This window comes from Scophthalmus maximus, chromosome 19 (assembly GCF_022379125.1).
Source record: "Scophthalmus maximus strain ysfricsl-2021 chromosome 19, ASM2237912v1, whole genome shotgun sequence".
Taxonomy (NCBI): Eukaryota; Metazoa; Chordata; class Actinopteri; order Pleuronectiformes; family Scophthalmidae; genus Scophthalmus; species Scophthalmus maximus.
This window is the reverse complement of record NC_061533.1, coordinates 12,387,283-12,408,726: the sequence shown is the minus strand read 5'-3', so window position 1 is coordinate 12,408,726 and position 21,444 is coordinate 12,387,283. Positions and strand designations below refer to the sequence as shown.

General features: G+C 42.8%; 1 protein-coding gene across 2 annotated transcripts; it reads right to left on the bottom strand.

The window, feature by feature from the left end:
* Positions 1–636: 636 nt before the first annotated feature.
* Positions 637–21,270, bottom strand: hip1rb (huntingtin interacting protein 1 related b). Of its 2 annotated transcripts, none has more exons than XM_035640171.2 (32): positions 20,757–21,270; positions 13,747–13,810; positions 13,077–13,219; positions 12,722–12,778; positions 12,464–12,544; positions 12,244–12,320; positions 12,002–12,063; positions 11,085–11,225; positions 10,886–10,943; positions 10,340–10,415; positions 9,641–9,808; positions 9,490–9,545; positions 9,328–9,400; positions 8,509–8,692; positions 8,327–8,415; positions 8,110–8,226; positions 7,923–8,024; positions 7,531–7,725; positions 6,126–6,273; positions 5,821–5,907; positions 5,617–5,724; positions 5,280–5,416; positions 4,751–4,861; positions 4,587–4,645; positions 4,339–4,369; positions 4,122–4,184; positions 3,884–3,984; positions 3,297–3,402; positions 2,958–3,081; positions 2,800–2,861; positions 1,908–2,135; positions 637–1,815 (listed from the first exon to the last, which is right to left on the bottom strand). In XM_035640171.2, the coding sequence occupies exons 1-32, from the start codon at positions 20,838–20,840 to the stop codon at positions 1,807–1,809; spliced, it is 3,201 nt and encodes a 1,066-aa protein (XP_035496064.2). In that variant the 5' UTR covers positions 20,841–21,270; the 3' UTR covers positions 637–1,806. The 2 variants fall into 2 exon arrangements, with proteins under 2 accessions (XP_035496064.2, XP_035496065.2); XM_035640172.2 differs by lacking the exon at positions 20,757–21,270 and adding an exon at positions 17,047–17,139.
* Between the last annotated feature and the right edge of the window lie 174 nt (positions 21,271–21,444).

Below are 21,444 nucleotides of genomic sequence, written 5' to 3'. Positions count from 1 at the left end.
TGTTGTTTTACTGAAAATATTATCCAAATTAACGTTATTTTCCTGTATTAACGTTTGATTTTGAAAACCAGATATTGCTCACCCTGTATGTCAACGTCAATTCGCTCTTTTCACCATACAGGCTAGGTAAGGTGACGAATAATAATATAATAAAAATATAACATTTGTTTCGACTATCAATGTAGTATAGGCCTATTCCACTGCTGAACGTCATATGAGTACGTGGTTTCAAGAATTGTCATATTTACAACAGCTCCTGAAAGCAGCCATGCTGCGCATGTCATGATATTATTAGTGTATTCCCTTTTATGCCCATCATTACACTTTTCAAATATCCCAACACTACTGTACTTGAGGTATGGGAAGCCTATAATAAAATATTTTTTTTAGACAAACTGTATTTGTTAAAATATTACCATTTATTAATTTAAGTTCAATGTTTTCTTTCTTAAACAACAAACACATTTAAGTAGTTATAATCACATGCTGTAAATAAAAGTTGAAAATGGTCAACCTTACAAGCTGGTAGAGTTGTTTAACCTCAGATATAATATATTGCCTATTAAGATCATTTGACCAAATTATATTATAAAAAGCATCTATTAGCTTGGAACAAGATAAAGTAACACAATGGAAGATGATTAAAATCAAACATTTATTGTTCATTTCTTTCACATTTATACTTCTTATAAGGAGAAACAACCATTATCTTTACTAAAATATATTAAGAGATCTGAGTGTATAAAGACTTTTCGTACTGAGGAAAGGACAGAACATACACAGATGCATTTTAAGACCCTGTAAGAAAAGCTCCCAAAGGCAAAGTGTACACCTTCATTCATGAAACCTAAATCTCCACATTCACCCTAAACTAAGCACTTGATGATTAGGGACACCTCCACCTGAAAGTTGTGTGCAAGAATTAAGTCTATCTATAAGCTTTCATATAATATCCAGGGTCTTCACTAATAAGGGACATTCAAAAGATGAGTGTAGATATACTGTGAATTATACCAGGTGCGAATCACACACTTCTATACAGATGTAACAAGTCTTATTCAATCATTTAGCACAGTACATGTCAAGGCCTCTGAGACAATCTTGCACTGCTGAGAAAGAAAGCGGTTTTGCACATAAGAGGAAAACTGCCCATCATGAAGGCAAAGCCAGAGGTATGTAAAAGTTTTGTATCAACATGGACGCACGCAATGTGTTTCCCCAGTTTCCTTTACCCCCCAACCACAACATAAATAACATACAGTGTACATTAAGAAAAATGTGACGTGCTCTGTAACGAACGTCCAAAACAGTGTGCAAAAAAGGTTGTCCAAAGCATGATCAAAACAAAGTTTTGCCAAAAAAGATATGGTGTTGATTTGTGGTCATTATCAAGGTGTGTATTCTAAAAACAATAGTGCAGAATCATCTAAAATTTTTGTGATGCAGAAAAAAACACTTTCACAAAGTATTAAAGTATAATATTGACCTTTTTTGTTCACAATGCCAAGCACTAAAATAATAAGGGGCTCTGCCAGGATGGCATGAATACAAATCTTAAAAAACAAAACAAAAAAAAAAAAAGTGTTAAGACGGCAAATCACTGACATCACAGGTCAATAATCCGGCATCTGGCCTATTTGGCAAAAACAAAAACAAAAAATGAAGAAGAGATGAACAGCATGATGCAGGGTGAGAAGGAGGATTATCAGCATGCAACTCAAAGGAACTGTATGTTCACAAAAAGGCAATCTTTCTCTGGTCAAACCAAACATCTGGTAGTGGAGCACTCATCTGCTGCTCAGGTGTTTACTTGAACTGCAACATACAGAAGAGGACAAATGAGATTTACCAACAAGTCTCATCCTATTGCCTCATATACAACACAGACTTTACTTCGCAGCTCTTACTGTATTTTTGGGGAGCATGTTGGGTTTCTGGGCCATTGCAGGCTTCTTCATAAGAGCAGGTTTGGGTTTGGGTGACATAGACGCAGGATGGGCAAGAGAGGAGGTGTCTCCGTTCCCCTCAGAAACCTGCTCTGGAGGAACTCCAGCCAAGTTGTAGTGCTTCTTCCTAAGCTCACCCAAACGCAGTCGCTCATTCTCCAACTGACTCTCTAATTCGAGTACCTTCACCTGCGGAGCGGGAAAATAAATGGACGATTATCCACAGTCAAAACGGATGACGCTTTATTTATTCAAGTTCATCGAACTGACTCCAAGTTCATTCATGTAGAACTAGAAATCAACTTGTGTTCGTCTTTTTGACTGTGCGTACATGCCTTTGGTTTTTCTTTGTGCAAAATTTTGTTTGCTTCTAATTCCCTTATTGCCAAAGTTGTATGAGAATGCCTCATGCTGTAGCAACTGTGCCTTTCAGCTCTTCCGACATACGGAGTGTTCACATTGTGTTTGCGTGTGCATGTGTGTGTGCGTGCGTGTGTGCTTGCTGTGCATACCTACAATTTTACTTTATTTTAAAATCTGTAAATAGCAATGTTATCCATTTCATTACAATTATATACGAATGTTTATTAGATGGTATATAATTTGGTTGTCAATCATCTGCTTATAGTGAACAATTTGACCCAAAACCGACGTGGTCACAATAAGCGATTCCCACTGTAGTAACAACTGATAATGAAGCTCATAATGAAGCTCATCTAAACAAAATTTTGTTTAGATGAGCTTCATATTAAGTGTCTCTCAAGATGCCAGGAGATTTTGGATTCGAGTGTTGGATTAAATTTAATTCATTAAAGAGAATTTTCTGATATAATACCAAAAGTGACGCTCATACCTGTGACTCCATTTCTTCTTTCCTCAACTTGATGAGGGACATCCCAGAGAAGTCCATGGTATCTATCAAACGAAGAGTGATTGGATAAAACACAATTATTAAAAATCGCTGGCGCTCATTGTGTGCCTGTAATTGTTTCAAGCACAAATCGGACAAACCTTTTTCCTCCAGGTGCTCCTGGCCCGTCCTTGTTGAGCCCACCACATTGGCTGCCATTTCATTCACATGGCGAGAAGCCTGCTGGAGAACTGACAGCTTCTTACTGTTGCGGTCTGCCTTAACCTGAGAGCAGATGACACAAAAATAGAAAGAGAGTTAAATTGGCAAAAACAAACTGCTGCATAATTGAATGCAATGTGGTTGATCTGCCCCGTCAATGGACCTCACAGGAATGTTTTCAATTGCACTTTGTGGCAATTAACATAATGCAGCATAGCATGTTTCTGCAGTAAAAAAACATTTTCCGAAAAAGATTTTCTTAGAAATCAGAGCATTACCTTCGAGGCAGCGACCAGCTGTGCAGTGCTAGCAGCAATCTCATGAGAGCAGACAATCAACTCCTCATATTTGCCCGTGTGCAGCACCACCTTGTCAGCGGACTCTCTGTGGGAAAGTAGGTAAAGACAATACCCCTTCAATCCACGTAAGTGGAGTGGCTACAGCTCTGTGTACCAACTAATATATGTGTCATATAACAGGTGCTACACTTGACATTTTAACATCTTTTAATCGTCATTACTCGGTCTCCTTCATGAGAGATGAGTAGAGGAGTAGATGTTTAGGCCATCAGGATAATCCGAATGACCTCAATGAATAATTCAGGGTAAAGAGGCATAGATATTTATTGTGCTGTTATTGTGTTGTTGTTCAGTCGTTGTCAGGTCACCTAACATTTCTATTATGTATATGATATTAGTTCTTCTGGAATAAAGGAAATCTTGACAAGGTCAGAGGTATCAACTCAACTCTCTAAAGTAGAACATTTGTTTGTAATAAGTATTTGACAATGATGCTGAAACAAGCTACATAAACTACATTTAAATATGTGAAGAATAGAAACTGGGACGTATAAATGAGAACTTACACCATCTCGGTGGCCCCCCATCCCACAGCCTTGGCAGCAGAGATGAGTCCCTCAGTCCAGCGAGAATTTTTGGCGTAGAACTCCTTAATGGTGGCTGCACCCTTCACAAGGAAAACATCAGTGCTGTTAGCCGTTTATCTGAATGAATCAGAACAGCTCATTCGGATTTCAGAAACAAAAGTTGTTCCAACTCTTGAACAAAAAAACTAAACACAAACGTAAGATCAGTGTGACTCACCCGCCCACTCTCGACAATCTCCTTTTGTAAATCTGTAGAAGCTATGATCAGCATGCGGATGGCCTACGGGAGAGTGGAAGACAAAAGGAGCAAGAGGAAAACAAATCCACAAATGTTCATTAGGACATTCATTTAAAATGGAGATACTACTGTACATTATGTAGGGTTTTGTGTGTAGTCTATAACGTACTATTAGTGGAAAGACAAACTAAAGTACCTTCATCAGGTCAGTGCAGCTGAAGAGAATTCTGTAGAAGAGAGATTTAAAATTTGCAAAGTTATTTATCAGTTGTGGCCTTTTTTTCCCCAAACAAACAATAGTCAGTGGAGAATGACAGGAACGAGCAGGTAATCAGAAAAGATGGAGGATACTTTTTGTGCTTTGCTTGCTTTTTCGTAGGTTAGACCGCCACATTCCCAGTGTTAAGCTACATGATGATGTGAAAGTACCAAAGAAGAACAAACCTTTCATTGACCTCCAGTTTGATTCCTGAAGTGTCCTTTCGTGCCTGATTCATCATTTCCTGGACACAAAACCACATGAGAGATCTATCAACTACAGTGGATACCCCGAGACCTATTCATCACGGTTAATATCAGCAGGCTATACTAATATTTACAATACTTACATCAATCCTACGAACCGCCTCCTCAATAGCTGCTGATGTTGCAGCCATTTCTTTATCGACAAGATCTCCGAGCTCATCCTGACGAATGTCCATGCCTTTTGGCCGCAGCTCCTGCGTACGACAATCATGAAAAAACACAACTGAATGACACTGAAAATGACACAGCTGTTGAAAACTGTACGGAAATGTTAACAAGTCTGGATAATTATACAGTTTGAATAATGTACAACATCCAGTAAAAGCAATGCCTCAGATAGCAGCCCTGTGTTCCTGATAAAAGTTTTTTACCAAAATAAACGGTTTGTATCGCCAAATCCATACACTGCATTAGAACACCTACACTGTTCTGGATTTGTGAAGTGGTTGAATGTGCTCTTATGGATTCCTTCATTTTTCAGTGACCCGTCACTCAAGTCAAAGCCAGACTTGAAGAGACAAACTCTCAATTCCAGTCATTTATTCTTGGCTTCCTTTGAAGCGACACTCTGGTAATTATTAGAAGTTTTAGAGGAGCTCTGATTTTGCGCACCTGGCCCAAATGCAAGATCTTTTGAACAATTATGCGAACGGAGGCCGGGTCTGCCTTCTGGAGGGTTGTCTTGGACTTCAGGTCCTTCAAGTACTGCAGACTCTGGGTGGCACAGCCTCTGCAGTTCTCTGTCAGTCCTGGGCATAAAAGAGCAGAGATTAACCGTCAGCCACTGATTATTAAAAGACACATATTTGGGATGCTTCTTCAGCAGACTTGAATCTAAAGATGTTGCTTTACATGTGAATGTATGAACTGGTTAATATACGTACTAAAATGAATGTTTAAAAAAAAGCTAAAATAATGCAGAGAAAATATATTCAGAGATATTCCTTACGGTCTGCATGGTCAACGGGCGCCATGTGTGCAGTAGCGCTGCCGTTGACGATTGTATCCGCAGCCAGGTGTGAGAACTGGGTCAGAGCCCTCAGCAGCCCTCCAGCATCTGGTTACAGGAGCGTACAGTATGAGACCAGTGTGCCGCATTAACAAACACAGCAGCAAACCAACCATAACAAGTCCAGGAAACGATAAATCTTACCGCCCATGTTACTCAGATAATCTGCATGGCCCTTTTTGACCTTGTCGATGGAGCCCAGTGTAGCCTCCGCCCGACTCACGAGATAATCTGTGTTTGGTGGAAATACAGAAGATTGGGGAAAAAACTAAAAAACAATGAGCTTTTTAACGTCTCCAGAACAGAAAATATACTCTGTGTAGTCAACCAGCTAAGATCTAAGCTAAGATAAGGTCTTTCTTTTACTCATCAAATCTTCCCATTATTTGCATTTATTTTGTTGGTAACCTGTTTATACATGTTGTGAAATAAAAGAGCAAGGCTCTGACCTGGAGAGCTAGTGCAGCGTACGTGAAGGGGATCGTCCAATTTAGCAACAGCATCTTGGATGATGTTCTCGGCCTCTGTGATGGTGCCCTGCAGCAGAGCAAACTGCTCCTCCAGAAGCTTCTGCTTCAGCTGCTCCTCCTGATTCGCCTACATTCATACACAAGACACACAACATACATAAATGTATATGACGACAAGAGATTTATATTAATATACATAGGTAAACTATGTTGATTCATGTCCATGACAACCTTCAGGGCAGAATACATGCCACTCTAATCTCCATAGTGTGCCCACTTAACATTAATTTAGTTTCATCAACAAAAGCTGGATTTACTGTTTGCGTAAATTTATCAAATTAAGCTTCTTTTTTTTGTTTAGGTGCAGTGAGTACAACAGAGAGTCCAGATAAATAGATTTACAGTTTCTCCATGTGAAGTAAATGCATCCTCTTAATCATGTATGCCCACATTCTTCTTTAGGTTCTTTCAAAATTCACAAGAGTCTTGCTTCCATTCAGTCAGGATTAATTGGACCATATTCCATTGACCTTTTTCTTAAAAAGACTTTATTTAGGCTGAGCTAGTTTCATGGGGTGTTTCCAAATGTATTCAGTTGTTATTCCTGTCAATGTCCTACACAGGCTTACTAATGAGTAAAGACACTTAAAATTAAACCCAGTTTTACTCAAGTTTTCAGTCCTAGACCCTCATCTATAATGCTGTTGATAAAGCACAGTATGCCCTCATGGCCAGCTTTTTACGAAATATAGAAAAAATGCATGCACATTTAAACTGCTCGTGGCATGACTAAGATGCAGTTAAAGATAAACAGAAAGTCATGTCACTACTGAAGAATTAGGTGTCATCACATTTAAGCTGCTTTCAGACATGAACACTGAAGTCCAGACATTTTCTTGAAATTGTCCAGAGGGGCTGCATGTGAGATTGCAAATGTGCGCAAATGTTGCTCCGGACATTTCCAGAATTTTTCCTGCCAGCCCCCTCCTGGTAAAATTTCTGGAAAATGTCAGTGTGAGCCCATGTGAGAATACAGAAGGAAAATCTCCGGAAGATTCCCAGTGAGTGAGTGGGCGTGTTGGTGAGAGTGAACAAAAACGCTGCTTTCCGCAATGGAATTATCGTCATGTCCTGCCTCCAACAGCTTTAGAGAAATAATACTGTATGCATCACATCTCTTGTAAATATAGCCAATGGTACAAATATGCAAATTCACATACTTTATACAAAAAATGTATAACGTTATATTTCAAATTTGTTCAAGATTATAGTGTAATGTCTATAATCATGAGACAGTGTACTTTTTCTTAGGGAGACAAAACTAGAAGCTGAATACAAGTCTGCTTTTGACACTGCTGAGCTGGGCGCTGCTGTCCTGACTGACCTTTTCTTGCAGTTTGCCCTGCAGATCCCCCAGCTCCCTGCTGCTCCTCTCTCGCTCCTGCTGAAGTGATGACTGCTGCACCTGCGCCGTCTGCCGCAGAGAAGACAGCTCCGCCTCCTTCTCACTCACAGATCGCATCAGACGCTCCTTCTCTGCCTGCAGAGCTGTCATTGAGCTGTTCATTTGGCCCGATGTCTGGCAATAACAGAGAGTGAGAGAGTGGTGAGGGAAGCCAGAAGAGGCAGATGGACGTGAGTGCCAGTAGAAAAATTCCATCCGGAAATGTGCAACATGCCCCAAGCCTCTAAACTGGTGATAAGTGTGAATGCTAAATTGCTAATTTCGTTGAAAGTCGTTGATGCGCTGTGAAACTACAGGTGCTCGCTGCTCACCTTCTCGCTGCTCTGCAGAGTTGCCTTGATGCGCATCACTTCTGCCATCTTCTCCTCCAGCTCTCGCTTCAGCTTCTCCATCTCAAATTTCTGCTCCTCCAGCTACAGTGAATGAAATGAAATGGCTCAATGACCAACATCCACACTAGACATCCATGTTTTTGAAGCGAAACAACACCCCACCCACCTTCATGTCAGCTTCCTGTTTTATCCGATCGATCTCGAACGACAGCTGATGTTTGGTCCTCTCCACTTCTTCCTGGGTCTGCTGGGTTGCTGACAGCATCTTCACAGTGTCTGCACTCTGTCGGCACATCACCGCATTAAGTGTAACCGCACACACTAAGGTGATGACATCTAATTTAAAATGAATATCTCTGGACTGGTCTGCAGTCTGTTTCTACCTTCCGGAGTAGTTCAGCATGACTGGCAACCAGCTCTGTGTGCTTCTCCTTCAGCTTATTGTACCGTTGCTCAGTGGCCTGTGCTCTTTCTGCACAGACAAGAGAGATGACAGTGTGATCCCACTGACTTGTCCATGATTGTGTCCCTGAGTTTGTTTAAGAGTGTCAATTGGATATCTTACGGTCTGCCTCAATGAAGGTGGTCTGTAGGCCCTCATGTTCTGCGTTTCTGCGACGCGTGGCCTCAAGCTCCATGCGCAGCTGCTCATTTTCCACGAGAGCATGTTGTTTCTGAGCACGTTGTTCTTCCAGCTCTGCCTCCAAACTGTTGATTTGGGACTTGAGCTGCGTGATGTAGCGCTGAGCCTGCAAGAGGTGAAAGGAGAGGTCTGCACTTCAGGAAAAATCTACTGGTGGGTGGGTGTGTGTGTGTGTGTGTGTGTGTGTGTGTGTGTGTGTGTGTGTGTGTGTGTGTGTGTGTGTGTGTGTGTGTGTGTGTGTGTGTGTGTGTGTGTGTGTGTGTGTGTGTGTGTGTGTGTGTGTGTGTGTGTGTGTGTGTAAACACACGGGTGTGTGTTTGTGCAATTATCAACATAAAAATGTTGAAATTTCCTTTCTACAAGATACTTAAAAAACAAAGATGAACACAAGCTTGTGTATTGATACCTGCCAAATGTTCATGTTTGCTTTTACAATAACAACATCAAAGAACCGGATACAAGCTGAAATTGTATCTGTGACGTCAAAAATCTCAACTGGAAGCCCTCGTCACCTCTCATTCACAGGCTACTTGCCACATTCCACATGGCAAGAGCAGTATTTGCATCCGCCCGACACATGACCCAGATTCCTTTGCACACAGATAACAATGCCCCATAACATCTCACACACACACACACACACACTCACTCACTCACTCACTCAGAGACAGACAGACAGACAGACAGACAGAAAATGGTCCAAACGCAAGCATCAGATTAATCCGTCCCAGATGTCCTTACCTCTGCTTTGACTCTCTCCAGATCTGCTCTCAACAACTCGAGGTCACGCTTGAGGCTCTCAATCTGAAGATCCCTGTCGGACAGAAAAAGTACTGTCACAGTCAATGTGCTGAAAACTATCAATCTGTTTAAATAATTACAGGTTAAAACATCCTGGCTCACCTGTCATCGAAACCTCCATTTGCAGGCCCAAATGCCTGATCAAATATGTCAATTTCCTGCAAAAATAAAAATAAAAATAAATGAATGAATATAAAAAGCAAACACAACATCATGCTAGTGTATGGGTGTATCCGTCCCAGTTGTGCCATACCTGTGGCTGTGCCTGTACGCTGGATGTGGCGAAGTCGCTGACCTCGATGAGCGGCTCTGGGTCGTCATCGTCGTCGTCTTGTTGCTCTGGTTCGTCCTCGTTAGCCATGACCACCACTGGCTTCACGTGTTTGGCCAGTGAAGCTGCGTGCAGGAAGTTAGGTGGGGACTGGCAACGAGAAGGACAAAAGAGTAAAAATATTAAACTTACTTTATAAAGCACCATTAAAAATCAAAAAAAAAAAAAATCAGGTTTACAAAGTGCTTCACAGACACAAAACCGGAAAATACATGCAAAGCAATTACAAATTTAGTGTTGATCAAAGAGATAACCGATACAACCTTAGGTAAAGTGAATAAGCAATAAAACAAACAAACGTCTACTTAAAAGCCATTTTTATAAAATTGTTTTTTTTTTAAAGGAGACACTAATGAAGCTTGTCTGAGTAGACATTGGATACACCACGAACATGGTTGCCTCTGTGTTCAGGTGACATTTTATTGTAAAACATTATTAATTGTAACATATGAGAAGATTTCAACACTGCATAAAGGTCTTTGTAAATACTAAGCCAGTTACTCCTGTTTGTAGCCAACAGTAGCAGCATTAGGCCTATGATGAAGTCTTTGCCATTCAACATGGAGACTGTGACTCAGCACTGAAGTAATGCCGCCTCTCCCCTTCCCGCTGTGCTCTTACATCAGGCAGCTTCGGGATCTGGATCAGTCTCTTGAAGTACATCATGTCTCTTGCTTTATTGAAGAAGGTCTTAAGGCTGTGGGACAAAGGAAAGTAGATTAAAATGACTCCCAAAACTCATATTCATGCACTATATACTCCAAATAGCTTGCTTAAATGTTATCTTGTAAGATTACAAGTGGTATTTTTGCCTTGTCATAGTTCTGGACTTCATATAGATGGCTTTTGTGGGTTTTATCACCATTTGCAGGTATGTCAAACTGTCATCTTACTAAACAACATAATGTGTGATTAAAAACTGTGAGTGAATCTAATGGCAACATCTCCCCACAAACCCCTTCTCTTTGAACTCAGCAGTAAAGATATAAATGCAGCTGGGTGGGGGATGGGAAGCAGTGATGGGCACATTTGCATCGTTTCAAAGTGCTGTGGTGATGGGGCCAGGCAGGATTATGTTGCAGACTTCCTTTGGTAAAACAAGTTCCCCCTTTTACATGCCATCCCTCTTATTGTCATTGTTGCAGCCTGAGGCCTAGGACGACCGACCTGTGGAACTGGTCATGGAAGCGTTCACGGTGACCTTGTAGGGTGTCAGCAGGGAGACCTAGAAGTCAATGACAAGCAATTCATAAACACATACAAAATAAAAACGAAGGTCAATATCTTGAAGACATTTTTTTACTCATATTTTACAGGCCAAATCTTATTCCGCATGACATTATGTCTGGGTAATAACGTTTCTTACAGGCATGCAGCTTGAACAGCAGCTTGACGGTGTAGTGGTAGAGGTGACTACAGTCCTGGATAACTTGGATGAGGGGAGACAGGCGACACTGGCCAGATGTGAGAGTGGAGATGGCGATGGATGTGTTGAGCTGTCGGATCACTGGGGGCAAAGTCACAGACAGGAGCACAAGCATTAAGTATCCCTAACATTAAGTTAAGTTTGCCAGTCACTAACCAAATATTCTGTTTAAGAACTTTTTATTTTGAAAATGTATTTTCTGAAGGTGTAGCATGCTTCTAGATGATGTCTAGTCTTTTTCTTTTTATCCATTCTGTAAAGTGCCTGGATGACAGCTGTGTGTGGACACCAATGGTTGAATGACGTATAAACTCTTTTAAGTGAGTCAGGTTCTGCTGCAGTTAGTTTTCACATTTGGTTCTTCTGTTACGTGAAGTGGACTGGTGAGGTACCAAGAACACTTTTAGCAAAATGCAAAGACTGGAGCTTCTGTGCCCGTGACTGTGAAACAGTGCTGGAACTGATAACACATGAGGGCACAGCTACAGATTACTGTGTGCTTTGTTCACAGTACTATGGCCTAAATTAGTTTGGGCCTCCACCCTGAAGGCCTGGGAGGAGCAAACCATCACAGCAAAACTGAAGGAAATCAACTTAATGTCTTCTAATTGCTGGCATTTCCTCTTCGGTTAAAACAAACAAGAGGCGCCAAACACAGGAGAGCATAAAACAAGAAGAAACTAAAATCACTCTATGTAAATAGATCGGTATGCTCACAATAACACTTTCTCAACTGGCTCTTTGCTCTTAAATATAAATAGATAATGTCAGCAGGTTGCAGCCCTCTACTGTAGCTCAGGTTTCTCTTCTTTGGAAGGGTAAAAAAGTGGGAGGAGGTTTTTGGTTTTTTTCCCCACCTGTCTCCGCCAGCCTCAGCTCTGTGTCCAGGTAATCAAACACCTCCACTGTGAGCTGGAACCTGCAGGAGTGAAGTTGATACCATCATTAGAAAGAAAAGACGCCCCGCTCACAAACAATGATGATGGGATCCTGTGAAATTAAACCTTCAGCATGGGTTGTCCGTTTTACTTTATGAACACGTTCGGGTGGCAGCAGTGCTGTTTCCGATAATTATTTCAGGCTGATCAGAGAAACTCACACATTATTAATGTCTGTCCCTGCAGTGCGCTCCAGGACTTCATCTGTAACCTCCAGGTTCGGTGGGATTGTTGGACGCTGCATTGTGATACATTGTTTTGGAGAGTTGATGCCGGTTGTCATTCACAGTGAATATTCCTAACGTTTTGTTCAATTATCCATTGCATGCATCTTGGTGACATTGTATGTGGTGTGACATATGACAGACGATGCCCTCTTACCTTCACATGAAACTCCAATTTTGTGCAGAGCAGCTTGCTGTACAGAAACACCAGCTGTCCGTATTTATCATGGAGGTTGCCCTGAAACACAACAGGAGCAGACGAGCAAGAATTTAGTCAGTTACAATATCTGGCCAAGTTGAAGCTTTCCTTTCTCTTACTCCAGGCCTTTTTGGATATCCAGTAAACCGCAAACTGCATTCTTATGAAATTATTTTTTTTAAAGATTTCATTAAAAAAATAGATGCAAAGACTCACCCATAGTTTCCCTATTTCAACTAGAGAACTGTGATGTCTCATGCAGTCTTGTAGAACCTGTGATGGGGAAAGTTTAAATTAACAACACTAGCAACACTTCTCGATCTGAATTTAAACCAATGGGAACTTTTTGCCTTGAGGACAAATCCCTCATGTACAGAATAAAATAATCATGTGGAGTTCCACACTTAAAAATTGTCTGTGCCTCAACCATCTTTCGAAGCTTTACGATGAAAATGAAGCTGCGAAGTCCGATCTTTGATCACTCAACAACGTTTCGCTTTTATCATCTGCAATGCATGGTGTCATGAGAAGTAATACACGTGTGAGAAAAAAAAGGGACTTTGTGCCTCACATTGCGGTGGCCGTCCCGCAGGACTTTGTGTAGTACGTGGCAGAACTTCCAGCTGAGGATGGAGTTGCTGGCCAGAGGGAAGCCCAGAGCGTATGACCAGAAGGTGTAGGCTCCCTTCTCCCTGTGAGTCCCCAAGATGATTCCTGTTGTTTTTGTCATTAAGGAAACGAACTATCACAGGACTGCTGGCTATTCCACATTCATCATTTGCATTGCATTTGCAGTGCAAACAAGTCACAATGAAATACTGTTTAAACATGAGGTGATGTATACTTACATTTTATTTTGTTGTATAACTTAACATATACTCATTTTATTTTGAGCTGCTTGGAAATATTATTCTTAGTGGTTTCCTCAATGCCAACCAATAACACCATCACAGATTTGTGATCTTATCAAACCGGTTTACACGCATATCCTCTCTTTGATAAACTCTCATTGATAAACTCCAGCCTAACAATCAGGAAATATATCAAACAAAAAGAACATTTTCCCATTATGTGATTTCCTCATGACTTTTAAATGTAAGCATACAGTTAACTGTGCTGTCAAGGATTTGTTCATGAATGTAAACACCGTAAACAAATATCAGATGTGTGTGTAAGACTAGCATAACTAGAGACTGGCATTATATGTTTGTTTTTTCATTTTTTGTTCATTTTAAGGATACGTCGTGCATGTTTCTCCTTCACAGGCGTCTCAGTGGAGTTGATTGCTTTGCTGATGCTGCTCAGCTGGAATAAAAGAGAGAGGAGAGGACAGGAGTTAATCTTAGTTCTTGTACAGTTTGCTTGTCCTCCCACGCACACAAGTTAAATAAAGATCAGGAGTCAAACAAATGATAAAAGGCTGCGCCGCAAAGACAGGAATGAATCTTAGAAACAATGCGTCTGCACTGTGCACACGACACAGTGTTGTTCAGATGGTCTCTCGGCTCTCACCTTATAGTGAGATTGAGTTCGACTGGCAAAAAAACAGTATGGATATTCTAGCTGCTAGATTTTTTAGAGATATTTTTCTATAGAGCTTGGGTGCAAGGAAGACAAACCCTGGATTGAAAGATGGAACCTCTAATCTTCCCAGTGATAATAAGCCTGGGAGAGACTGAGCGTCACCAGAACCACAGGACACACGGCGAGTCATTCTGCAACCTGTCTGGCAGGTAAAACAAGTGTCGCTGAAAAGGAGCAGGAAGGGAGAGACAAGGAAACACAGGTTGGAGACCTGTGTGACCCCCATGGATATTAACCCACGGCAATGAATCTCAGATACAGTAAATCATTACATAAAAGAAACACAGTAAACGGTTGGTATTGCAATGTTACACTCAAGTGGTCTCATCATGGTCATCCCCAACTGTGCCAATAAAATGAAGGCAAAGAGCCTGGGGAAGCAACGCCTCAACTGGGGTGTCTACTTCTTTGGCTGCATAGCTTAAGTGCTCTTGAGCTAGACGTTTTGTCCCCGTCTCTACCAAAGTCTCTACCAAAGACTCCTCTCTGAAGATTAAGAGAAATATATTCCTCTTTATCTTCAGAGATGTTGTTTTCATTAAGGCATTAGATCATTATTAGAAGTCAAATTTGAAAATAAGTTTGACAGCCACAAATCCTTTTACACTTCAGAGTGTGTTTTTCTGTCATGAACAATGTTTCTGGCCAATTACAAGAATTCCCACCCCCCATTATTTAACGCAAATGAAAAGACCATTACATGTTTGGAAAAGCGACATTTGCAGATTTTCTGTATCCACTGTGGGGTGTGATACACACACACTTTCCTAATGAAGATAAGCAAATCTGAAAACTCTCCAGCCACCATTTGATGGTACACTTTGAGCCTGACAGCACAGCAGAGGATTGTATGACCATCCCCGATAAAGTCAAGGGAGATTAATCATTCACTCACTGAAACAATAACAATTACATAATGATCAAAACTGCGGCTAGGGAGTGGGATTACACTGGTCTGCTGGGACAACGCCCATAAAGCCAAACCAGGCTGTAGGTTGTGCGCCGCCTTACGTCCAATTCTGTGTTGTGTTGTGTGTGAGGGAAGTGCTCTGAAAAAGTAATCAACTATTGTCAACTATTATCAAGACAATAACCTTGTTCTGCAGCTCTGTGTCCCACTCTGCTGTTGCAATCAACCAGACCAGCAAGTCTTTGTTCAAACATGCAGGGGGGGAAAGCTGCTGCAGTTTGCATATCAGCTTCATTTTATTTTATTATTTGCCTTCTGTCCTTTTAACACATCTGTTGAGGACCATAGTATCTGTGCAATGCTGGCAAACCATCTTAAGCATCACAGTATTATGTAAAAGACTAATCCAGCATTCAGTTCAAGCATTAAAGCAGCTACAACTTAAATCTCAGCCTCTTTTATCAGAGTCTTACCCAAATGATCTTCGTTCATAAAAAGGACTTTAATTGGTTGTAGGTACAGTAGTAGAAGGTGCACATGCCAGCAAAAGACTCTGGTTCTCAAACAAAGGCTCGGAAATCCACGTTGCATCTTTGTTTAAAGCATGATCACATATCAGTGGCAGGGGCCCTCTGATCCCACAAAACGCCATAAAAGCCTCTTTAATACATAAGAAACCTGGGAGTCACACACACCCCCCTGACCCCCCCCCCCCCCCCACACACACACACAACCAGCAAAACATACATGGCCGCACAACAAAGCACAGAGGGGCTACTGTGGGTGAAACCTGGCCTTCGGAGTGAGAGAGGGGTTCACTAGTTAATGGGAGACTCCACCCGCCTGCTTCTGACGCAAATTAACTGCTAGTCCCTCGTTTACACAGGGGCAAGTGCAGTGGGCTAGCATGGAGGCCTGTGTGACAATCGGGGGTTTGTTGGGGGGAGGAAGGCCGACAGCTGGGGTAGAAGATTGGGTTGGAAGGGGGCCGCGCTCTGGCACACAGAGCCTGGCACAGAGGCCTCAACAGATGGCCGCTGAGCAGTGAGGCTGCATAGTACATTCAAGAATGGCCGTCAGTCGAGGAGCAGCGAGAGAGCGACGTCAGGGACAGAAAGCAGAAGAATGGGACAGAATGCAACGTACAGTTCACTGTCAAAATATGCATACGCTTGCTGCACTACAGCAACACTAGCCCACCTCGGTGTCACTCCTTGGAGCACTCCGGTGTACATTCCCTTACATGCCCTTCCTCAAGGCCACTAGGAAAGCAATGGGCAGCGGGATCAGACTAGACTTGATTACAGCTCCAATTACTTTTTCAAGGAATTGTTTGGTCTATCAAACATCAGAACGGTTTTGTGATGGAAAATGTCCATCACAAAACCTTAGAGCTCAAGACAAATCTCTTCAAATCGCTTATTTTATTGATACAACAAGAAAAAGTAGCAGTGAAGCAGAGAAAAGAGTGGATCGGATCAATTGTCATTTTTCTTTGGACTTTTTTCCTGTGGATATACTTATCCATTAATAGACAATCACTGCAGCAAAAATTGCTAGTCTGCTTCTCCAATTTCTTGCAAACTGTTGTAGTGAATTCATGTCACTACAGTGATTATTTCAGTATAACTAAACTCCTTATTGATATCTCTCTGCTACTACACACAATAGAAACTCTCACTATCAAGCCTCACATCAGCCTGCGCAAAGGTCACACGGTAACACACTGATACCAGCTTCTACAGGCCATGGTCAAATGTAAGTCAGATGAATTCCAAACCATTTACTAACAGAGCAATTTGGTCCGAGAGCTGCAGACGTGGTGAACACCGTCGACCATGCTACCGCCCGACAACTCGGTGCTGCATCTGGTTCAAGCGTCAGTAAATCCCCTGACCAGCAGAGAGGAGAAGTGAGAGGGAGGGAAAGCCTGGTCTAATCCCCTAGGCCTGCCATAAGGTCTATTGCCAGCTTGCATTTCTGTAGCCATACACTCGCTGCACACTCCATGGACACCACACACTCTTAGCCACACTATTCTGCTTACCTTGTCGTCTCTGCCTTTCAGCAGCGTGTCCATGTGCTTGGACATGCCGTTCTCAAAGGCACGCGTGAAGTTAATGAAGTCAAAGCATCAACGCCACACCTGAGCGGCTTCTCACTGGACATAATGCCCCGAGGTAGGAGCACTTATTGCAGCTCCTTATCAGCTTAATTCAACAGTCTGCAGCCGGGGGATCTGGCTGACAAGGTCGGTCTCGCGCGCGCACGCACACGCGCGCACGCACACACACACACACACACACACACACACACACACACACACACACACACACACACACACACACACACACACACACACACACACACACACACACACACACACACACACACACACACACACACACACACACACACACACACACACACACACACACACACACACACGAGGTAAGTTACATGTGACACTATTAACAAGTGCTTTTCAGTGAATACATGGGTTCATGACGTGTTCAAAAGTTCGAATTTTTCGTTAAATTAAAATTGTTCCCCAGATCAAACGTCTTTGCAAGGTTATTTTGGTATTTTAATAACTCCTTGTTGTGTTGCTCCTCTCTTCTCCTCCCATATTGATTCAGTGGCCCCCTCTGATTAAACTTGCACAGCCTCTCCCACAGCAACACAGGCAATAATCCTAACACACAAGCCCACGCTGGATTTTTTTGGTGTTTCACCCAACTGCTCTACCGTGCTAACAGACAGGACACTGCAAGTCATGGAAATGCAAATTGTAAAAACACAAATAAAACCTCATCATGGGGGGGTCAAAAAAGAAGCACCGTCTGAATGAATCAAAGTGAACTAATAAATTGCTACATGAAGAGAAATTGTTTCCCATGACATGTCTAATTCAATTATATACAGTATACGGCATCCAATAAAAACATTCAACAAGAGATCAATTGTTTCTTAATAAACTGAGCTGGCTGGTTAGCTTGATATTCACATGATGTTTATGATTATAAGTCTGTTTAACAAAATGTCAGAGCATTTTAGCACATAAAGACTTGGGATTATATTGTGTTTAGGATAAAAACACTGGTCTATTGTGAAAATACAAGCATATGATCATCCTCTCACAACATCTTGGGTGTTTTGAAAATAATGCATGAGGATTACACATTCGCTTTGTATGGTTACTCTGCTCATAGTGTTTGATTCAATAAAAGATCTAATAATGAACATTTTATCCAGTTATGAGCAGAGAATAAACGGCTGATTTCTACGAGAAACACTTAGATAGGAAATGTTAAAGGTGAAGTAAAAGCTTGAAAGTGAAGTGAACTCCTAAAATCTTAAAACACAAACACTTCAACCAACACACAAGTGTTTTTTATGAATGCGTTGAACATAAAACTCCCACTCTGTGTTTACCCTCTGGTATCCCCACCCCCCATTGCTCTCTCGTGGGCACTCACTCAGGCAACAGTAGTGAGGGAAAGCAAACACACACACACACACACACACACACACACACACACACACACACACACACACACACACACACACACACACACACACACACACACACACACACACACACACACACACACACACACACACACACACACACACACACACACACACACACACACACACACACACACACACACACACACACACACACAGCACTGTGTGAGACATTTCACCTTGGTACCGAGGTCAACAAATAAAGAAGAGAACTCAGGAGAGAGTGGAGTGAAAGTGAAGTACAGTTGAGGAGTTTCAGTCAGTGTGCTGGATGAATCAGCAATACTGAGAAGCACTACATCAAATAAACAAATCACACAGAGAGAGAGAGCGCGAGAGAGAGAGAAACGTCTTGCAGTACAGTTTCTGTTTAAATAACTGATTTAAAAAGAAAGAGCCAATCAGGAGTTTGGATTCTTTCTCACACCAGCCAATTAATTTGCATGTTGCCCAGTGGATCCAATCAGCTGAGCTGTTCCCACCTGGCGGCACACAACCGCATCCTTCAGTCACATGAACAGGAAACACCAGTTACCAGGCAGCAAATCCAACTGCAGTAGTTCCACTCTATGATGTACATGCTGTGAGCTGCTGACACGTTTTTGGCTTAAACTTGTCATTATGATGTTAAAAACTGATTGCACAGTGTAATTGCGATCGGAACAAAGACGCCATCCACCCCTTAAGTTGGTCCCCTATAAGACCTGCTTCCACCGTGTCACTCTCTTGGCCACCGGGACACAGTTTTAACAGAAAGAAATGACGACTCGATCTACGGCACAAAGCAACTGCGCCATCCATTCTGCGTGACTAAAACAAGGAAGAGAATAGCGTTCTCCCGGTATCTATCCCCAGCGATGGAAATGTAACAAAAACACGTTAAACAAAACAGACGAAGAAGGAGAGTGATAGAAAGAGAGATAAAACAAGAGGGAACCTCGGACGGAGATTCACTCCGTGGAGAGAGCTCCAGGACTTGACGTGGTCTTCTTCCTACTAGATCAGTACGAAACACAACCAGCCCACCTATTAATACTACCAAACACTTTTAGATTTTTTAAGCGTCATTACAAATCATTTATTCAAGCTGCTGTGTGAGGAAGAGGAGGGCAGAGGACAAGCACCTCAGCTCCACCCACACTACACGTGCTTCACAAGCAAATAAACCACTGACAGAGAAACGCACGCCCTGCGAAGGAACAGCTCAGCCCATTTCAGATAACAACATACTGAAAGTGCTGTAAGTCTGAACAGCCAGAGGCTCAACAGCTCGTCCGGTTGCTCAACCTCGTTTGAATCTCATATTCCTCAGTCAGACTGAAACCAGCAGCCCCAATATGACCTCGTGGTTTATCTCTTGCTCTTTCACTGTATCCATTGGCCAAGAGCACGGTTTATTTGCTTGCATATGTGACGTAACAGCCGGAAGCCACAGAGCACCTGTTGTTGTAGGAGGAAAGAGAAGAACCTCTCGTCGTTCACAGTCAAAAGGCGTTGAATCACATTTCTAAGGTGTTAATCCACGGGGGAACTATCTCCCCTGTGGATTTTCAATGTTTCTCGAGTAGAAAATCCAACAACGAGGCGGCTAAAAAAAGAAACCGTGAGGGAGGAAGTGTGGCCAAACAAGTAGGACTAGATCAGCATGATACCGGGAGTCGGACTTCAGAGAGAAATGGATGAATAATTGGATCCTCTGGTCAAATTCCTCCACATTAAGCCTAAATGTTCAAATTAAATCCTTCAGTGGATGTGACCATTGTCATATAGGCCAGCCAATGGGAGAGCACATCTGAAACGATGAACTCGATGAATGAATCAAAATGGTTTGTCCTTTTTTCTTATGTCTAGTTTTTCAGTGACACACTGTCTTCACATTCTTGCAGTGGTAAGCGAATGATGATGAACACTGATATTAGGAATAAACACACACACACACACACAGAGAGAGAGAGGGCATCTCTCTGGAGCCTCGTGCCTCAGCTGGATTTTACTGGACACGTTTAGCAAGTGGGCAGATTGAAAACTGCAGCGGGGCAACTCGACACCGCTGTGACCTCTGAGCCCAATCGAATCGCCGGTTAATCGACCGATTGTGCGTTAAAGTTGGTCATTTGGGGGAAACGTGGCCTCTGCGGGTGGCGTGTCGCGCAGCGGGGGGCCTGTCGCGCAGCGGGCCCGAGCAGAGAGCCGCTTCCTCCGTCACTGCGCCCTCGACGCGTTTACCTGCTGCTTGTCGAAATGCTCGCGCTCCGCTCCGAGGCTGGACTCGGTCCGCCGGCTCTTCACCCGCGAGTGAATGGTGTTCATCCTCTGTGGTTCTCACAAGGACGAGCTCGGCAACGAATCCCTCCTCTCCCTCGGAGAGCAGCCCAAGGTGCAGGAAGCCGTGCGGAGGGGCTCAGATGTGGTCGGCGCGTCCGTGTCCTCTGCTGCGCATCTCCGGGCTGCGGCTTCGTCACCGGCGACGCGTCGACGCCGAAGGAGGAAAGAGCAACGACGAGCAGCGGAGCGTGTTTGCTCTGCGTTACGTGGACGGATCCTCCCACAAGGTGGAGAGAGAGAGAAGAAAGAAGAGGGAAAAAGAAGTCCACACCATGTCCTCTGGCGCCGACGTCCTCCCACACGCGCGTCAGGTGAAGCGTCTGGATCATGCGCGCTCTCCACGGGCTGCCTCCTTTCACCGTCTGTCGCCCTCGGCACACTGCAGTCATAGGGATGGATGAGGATTACTGTGTTTTTATTCTCTTTTAATCCCGTCACAGCCACGACAGTGACGACACAAACCAGGAAATGAAGTTCAGAATGAAGTCACCGGACGTGCCTTCATTTGAGTAGAGACCAGTGGGACACAAGGGGCGAAGGGCCCGACCAATCACTGTGCTATGTTTGTGAACCTGAACAGGATCACACA